This window comes from Nicotiana attenuata, chromosome 2 (genome assembly GCF_001879085.1).
Source record: "Nicotiana attenuata strain UT chromosome 2, NIATTr2, whole genome shotgun sequence".
Taxonomy (NCBI): domain Eukaryota; kingdom Viridiplantae; phylum Streptophyta; class Magnoliopsida; order Solanales; family Solanaceae; genus Nicotiana; species Nicotiana attenuata.
In genome coordinates, this window is record NC_031990.1 from 4,055,392 (window position 1) to 4,062,707 (window position 7,316).

The 7,316-nt window shown below is 36.3% G+C and overlaps 1 protein-coding gene across 1 annotated transcript; it reads right to left on the reverse strand.

Annotated features, from left to right (window-relative positions):
• On the reverse strand, positions 1-4,600 carry LOC109243185 (probable xyloglucan endotransglucosylase/hydrolase protein B). Its single transcript, XM_019410099.1, has 4 exons — positions 4,281-4,600; positions 3,474-3,574; positions 2,755-2,948; positions 1-669 (listed from the first exon to the last, which is right to left on the reverse strand). The coding sequence occupies exons 1-4, from the start codon at positions 4,465-4,467 to the stop codon at positions 243-245; spliced, it is 909 nt and encodes a 302-aa protein (XP_019265644.1). The 5' UTR covers positions 4,468-4,600; the 3' UTR covers positions 1-242.

Sequence of the window (7,316 nt, forward strand, 5' to 3'; positions counted from 1 at the left end):
TTTTCCTTTTTGAATGAATATAGAAATTTATTAATTATTGAAACTGTAGCCTTACAACACATAAAATATATATATGTGGCACAATAATTTGAACATTGTGAATATAACCTTACTCATAAATATATCATAACCTAAGTAGACTTTTTTTTTAAATAAAGTATTCTTCACTGGCATCAACGTCGCATGAGCCTGACCGACCCCAAGAACACGACCAAATCCAAGACGAGCACGACCTTCGTAACCTAAGGAGACTTTTTTGATGATTTTCTAGGCACATCTCTATTCCTCCTGCACTCTTTTGGCATAGTTGCAAACCTCTTTTTATCAGTGCAATAGTTATAAATAGTGTATTTATCCCTTACTCTACGTAAAAGTCTCCATTGTTGTTTATCCAAATCTTGAAATTCTTTTTGATCCCACCATTTCGTGCCTTGATTTGAACAATATTTTGCATTTACAGAGGCTTCACATCCATCTATGTGAAATCCTTTGTAAGATGCAACAAAAGGTGCATTTGACCAATCTATTTTTTCAAGTCCACCTCTTGTTGCCCAATCATCTGCTTCCCATAGACTTGAGTATATCTTCATTGGTTGATCAAATGGGAATTTGACACCTAAATCTTTGCTGTTTTTGAATGTTCTGATTGGGTATTCATCTATAAAAAACCTGCATGTATGCATATAATGTTATATTTCAAGAAAAAGCATCAGTCCAGTGCGCGAAGTATTTCGTGTTCATGGAGAATTTGGGAAAGGGCAGCACCTCAAGGGAGTGTGAGGTAGGCGGTCTACCCTAATGCAAGTATCAATGACTGATTCCACAAATCGAATCCGTGACCTATAGGTCATACGGAGACAATTTTACCCTTTACTCCAACAATCCCCTTCATAGTGTTTAAGTCCAAGAAAAAGGGTAGTCCGATGCACGAAACATCTCGTGTTCACGTAGTGTTTGGAGAAAGACCGCACCCCAAAGGGTATAATATAGGCAGCCTACCCTAATGTAAGCATCGGTAGCTGATTTCACGGCTTGAACCCGTGACTTATAGGTCACATAGACACAACTTTATAGTTCAGCCCAATGTTCCCCTTCGTAGTGTTTAATTTCAAGTCTTAGGCCTCATTTGTTTGCACTTAATGGAGGTCTGAATCTTAATCATTCAGATCTCAGACATTAAGTGCGTTTGTTTTTAAAGTCTGAATCTTAATTATTCGGATCTTAATCATTAAGTGTGTTTGTTTTTTTTACTTTACAACCACTTAATGTGTCTGAATAGGTCTGTATGATTAAGATCTATAACAGAGACTTAATTTCATTAAGATGCTATCATATATTCATTATTAACTGCCGCCACCGCCTACCATTATCAACTACCACCATGCCACCACCACCACTATACTCAACCACCACCTCCACCTCCGCCACCACCACGCCACCATCATCTTTAATCATAGCCTCCATTATCGACCATCACCACCTACTATTCCCACCACTCCGACCACCATCATTCTCACCACAATCAACAGTCATCTGTCTCAACTACCACAACTAACCACCCCTATCACCATCAACAACCACAGCCGACACTGCTCATCAATATAACCTACCACCACCCACCCACCACCTTCCTCAATCATAACTACTACCACTATCCGACATTATTAACTATCACCACCCACCACCACCATCCTCAATCATAATTGCCACCACTACCAATTACTACTAGCTACTAGCATGAACCACCATCATCAACCAAAACTACCACCAACCACCGCCTCTAGTCGGCATTCACCCGTTAGCCATCACCACCAACAACTATCATATTTTAAAAAACTATATATTTTATTGATAGAATATTAGATTAGTTAGTATTTTATTTGAATTTTATGTTTATTAATTTTCATATAAAGATAAATTTTATACATTCAGATGTTAAAAATCAAACGGTCTTAATTATTTCTATTCAGATCTTAATACACATCTTAATATATTCAGATGTGTATTCAGATTCACATGTCTTAATCTAATACACATCTTGATATTCAGATGTGTATTCAGATTCAGACATCTTAATCTTAAAAAAAACAAATGAGGCCTTAGTAAATATTGCATGCCCTTAACTAGATTATCATAAAATATTACAAGTAGAGGTGTTAAATAGACGGATTTGGGTCAAACGAGTCAAATTAATAAACAAGTTTATGATCCAACCCATCCAAAATGACATTTTAATTGATTTGACATGCCTATTTGGCCCGAAAATAGTTTATGAGTAACCAATCAAAAGTTGAGTGATTTTAAAATGACAAGAATTAGTTTATAGACGGGTAATGAAAGGTTGGGTTAATCTTGGACGTGTCGAAATGGGTCAAATTAATAAAAGGGTCACGATAAAACACGTCCAAAGTTTGCTGGAGTCATAATGACGTGCCTACTTTAGCTGATTTGACATGCCTACATGGCATTCCGATCATATTTAATGGATTTTCTGAGTAACCAATCAAAAGTTCGGTGATTTTAAAATAACAAAAAATAATTTAGTGGTCTTTTGTAGAAAAGATCATAAGTTTAATGGCCTTTTGAGAAATTAATATTAAAATTAGTGCTAATACATGGAAGCAAATGTCAAGGTAACAGTAGATTACCAAAGATTGTGACGACGAATAGAATCTCTCGTCATTAACTAGAGGTCTCGAATTCGACAAAAGAATAAAAGGTAAGAGTAGAAATACAGAGAAGAGAGTAGCTTACACAATCTGGTGGAGATTCCACAAAACAGAATAGGTGTGGTAATCTTTGGTTGGATCAAACCATAAATAAATCCTCTGCTCTTTGTCACCTTTCCCTCCTGTGTATATATTTGTTTGTACCACATATGGCTCTCCTGTTTTGTTCCCCAAAAACTCAAAGTCTATTTCATCATGCTCATTATTTTGTGAAGACAGCTGCACATATAGGGTAAATACTTATTCGTATCGGATATTTACACCCGATCAATCATTTTAACCTTGGTTAACTACAAGTTAGAGTAAGAATACATATTAGCAAATCATGGTTAAGTGATAAATTTGTGCATGAAAGACATGTGTCTTACATTCGTTAGTTGGGTGTAAACACCCGATGCAAGTAAGTTTTTACCGTAAATATAATTTCCAGGTAAGACAAACAAAAACCAATAAATAAGCCAGAAACACAAGATTTTGTACAAGTGGCGGCTTATTATTTTGTCCAAGTGGCGTCAATTTATTATCACATCTCAACTTGTATATGAGCTTGAGTCGGGAACTGTAGAAATTTTTACGACTTTACTTTTTGTCGCAAATTAATATTTACTTTATATTACTGTCAAGCGATATCGATATATTATATTATGCATATATAATACTATAATTGATAATTTAATATATATACATATATATATATATATATATATATATATATATATATATATATTTTATGCTAAGACTTACATAGAAAGCAGTGACAGTGCCAGCAGAATCACCAGCAACCATCTTTATGTGCATTGCAAAGTGCCCAAATAGGTAAGATCCTTTTGATTGGAAGCCAGTTCCTATGTCCCAAAACAAATAAATCAGAAAATTTTGATTTTATATACTTTCACCATAACATCAAATACCAAAAAGATAAGAAAGAAAACTATAACATAATACTACAGACAACATGGAGCAGATCAGAAGAATGTGGAGCTAGCTAGCTAGTAGTTAGTGCGTGTTTGGTATAACAGAAGTTAATTATTTTTCGAAAAAATATTTTCATGAAAAATGTGTTCCGATGTTTGGTTGGTTGAATATTAATTTTAAATTATATACACTAAATTAAAATTAATAATAGTATTAATTAGCAAATCGAAGAGGGTCTTGATGAAAATTTTGAGTACTAAAGATTAATAATAATGTCTAATTGTAAAAGTCACTTTTTTCCTATAAGAAAGCAAAGTCATTTATCCCATTTCTATGGAAAATATTTATGAAAAAAAATATTTTCTAATATTCAAATGCTAGATATTTTCCTGAAAAATGACTTATATATGTTATACCAAATACTCTAATTAAAAAGCACAACACGATGCACAAGACATCCCGTAGGGTTCAGGGAAGGGCCGCAACCCAAAGGTTGTGACGTAGACTGCAGCCTATACTAACGCGAGCATTAGTGGCTGCTTTTACAACTCGAACCCGTGACCTATAGGTCACACGGAGACAACTTTAACGGTACTCCAAAGCTAATAAACTAAGAAATTAGTAATTATATTTTACCAGTGCGGTTGTCAAGGAAGAGCTGGATCTCACTGCCACCATTAAAGTATTTGACATGATCAGGAGCCCAAGTATTCTCATAATTTCTTCCAAATGGTACATCCATTGGCTTCTTTGGTGCAGCAGCCATTGCTCCTACGACAAATAACACACACAACAACAACATATTCATCCATTTGAATCCCATAATGTTTCTACTTCAATTTGCTCTGTACTCTTTTACAGAGCAGAAGCAGAGATGGATAGAATCCCGACACCCTTATTAAGTCGCTAAGAGACTTAGGAGATTTCTTTGTTTTGGGGATGAGAAAAATGTACTAGTCCTAGGCTGTTATATATAGATACCTTAACGTGAAAAAGACTGCAACTTTGATAGTGTCGAAGCTGAATACTGAATAGAATTCAATGAGGAATTGATTAATGTAATATCTTATTCACATTCGTATCTCGAAAGTTTCGAGAGAGGGAAAGGTCAATGGCTAACATCAGATGCACGTGCACATGCATGTAACTTGCATAACTCTTTGGTACGAGTATTTTAACCGGCTTTTCTCTATTTCTCAAAAACTGTTTACGTTCCGTAGCTGAAAAAATATATATAATTTGTTTAATTTTTGTTATATACAAAAAAATATACGTTTTTCGACTATCATTTTCAGAGAGGCTATGTAGTGTTGTTTTTTCTATTTTTTAACGGTAGACCGCCAGCCAAAATTTAAAGCTTATAAGTTCATAATTCAAGTTCTTTTAAGTTATATTGAGTTGACAAATTACTAAGACAGTAATTTTCTAAGACAAATGCAAGGTTTGGATCAAAGCCAGTACCGGATCTGGAGGTTTGTTTTTGCACAATTACCACCACATTAGGATAGGTGAAAGTAGTCCATGTATTTATTGATTTTTATTTAAATTATGTATAAACTTGGAAAATATTGTATATATACAATATTCATATTAAGTTCACAACCATTGTGTTTACCTCGAAAAATGTGAGTAACAATTAAAGATAATTTGTGGTTTTAAAGATATGTGATATATTTTAATACTAGTGATTATACAGGTAATATTAAGATTAAGTAAGAAGAATTGATGAACCAAATCAGTGTTGTTGGAGCAATAGGGGCCTCGAGCTTGATTATCCCAGGGACCTCGAGGTCAGTTAGGAACAATAAAGTATGAACAATAAAGTAAAGACAATAAAGCTGAAGATAATTGTTGAGCACGTTAAACAAGAAAAACAGAGTAGAATGTTCTATTGCAGTTAATGAGATGATCCTTACAAATGATTGTGCCCCCTTTATATAGGAGGGGAAAACCCTAATATGGTACATTTCCAATTATGATAAAAAATTCTATGGGTACAGTTGTATAACGACCTAGTACGGACTTATACTATTTCGTACAAATCTTATCCTATAATTTTTGCCCTGATCCACGTGTCCTTGAGAAATTCCCGCTCTTTCTTGAGTGCCTTCGAGATTGTGCTGCCCTCGACGTAGGTCGTGCCAGGACTTCGATCTGCTTCCTCGAGGTGAGTGTCCTTTAGTCGGGTCCGACCTCCACTTCGAATCGCCCGGACTCGGACTCATAGCCCAATTTAAGACTTTGAAATCGGGCTCCTTGATTTTGACCATATACAGATAGTCCCCGCGTTTCTTAGAATAAGATGATAAGAAACGATTTGAACCTCGATCTTCCAGAGCCACTTGTGATAACATCATGCCCGTGACGTAGGCACTTGAAGTGACCGGAAATGTCATGTCAGCGTGCTTCCCCAAAACGTCCGATGCATTTCAGCCTTTGTCGGCGACTTGCGCCACCGGTTCCGTCGTTAGTTTCCTATAAACAAGAAGTTACTTGACTGAACACAAACTACACTTATTCCTTCTTCATCTACTTTTAGTCTTTTCCCTTTTCTACCTCTTCCTCTAATCACCCATTTCTATGGTTCAAAACTGTAACCACAAGGTCACATGGCAGCAACTTTACCAGTTACGCTAAGGCTTCTTTTTTCAAAGCTTCGGCTCGAGACAATGGGAGAAGGGCATCAGATCTTTCTTGTATCAGAAGATATGCGAACTCTATACTGCTGCTCATCTCTCTTAACTTCAACCTGGTGTGGCGCTTCATTCCTTTTACTTTTCGTGGAATGAGGTGGTACTATCATCTACTAACTTTTGCATCCCACACCGGAACAGAGTTCCGAGGATGAACACTCTTGGATTGTTGCTTGTGCATCTTGCAACCCCTTTTGGTCTTTTCCTTTTGCCTGTTCTTTCTTAATGTATTGTGGCCCAAAACTTCATTGGAATGCTCGATCTCGGCTGCTGGAGATATAATTACATTTATCGAGGGTCTCCTGCCCCATACATACGTTCCCGGAGATCTTAAATGGTTCCCCCGAGGAAAGAAACTCCGAAGACGATGCTCTCGAGGACGTGGTCTTAAAAGCGGATTAGGTTTTTCGGCTTTGTTTTTTGCTTATTTGTTCCCGTGTAAGCATCCTCCGTGGGTGCCGTAGCTATAATTTGTAAATATTTCTTGGAAGTAAAAAAGGATCCTTTTGTATCCCTTCTGGTTCATGCTGAATTTTATTCTACTTTATTCGTAAAAGACTTTGATTAGATGGTTTCAATAGCTAGCCCAAATGTCGAGCTCGGGACATAATAAACCCTTAGGTTTTTAATATAATACCCCTCAAGGTTCTCGTCAATCCTCGAGCTGATCTTAAATGCAAACTCTGAACATCATGATCCCCGAGCTCGAGTTAGGTGAGAGCAAGATTTCGAAATGAAGTTAATCCTTAGATCTTTTCGCAGTCCCCGAGTGAGAAATTTCCCCAACTCGGTTAGCCCTTGGGCTTTGCAGTCGAGTAGGCATGTGCTCGAACTTTATAATAAGGATAACCCTTAGGCCTTTTCTCAGTTCTAGAGCGAGAAACACCTCAAACTCGGATAGCCCTTGGGATTATTAATCGAATGAATATTCTGCTAAAAAAAACAATACAAAAATTTCTCATATCGAATTCGAAGTGCC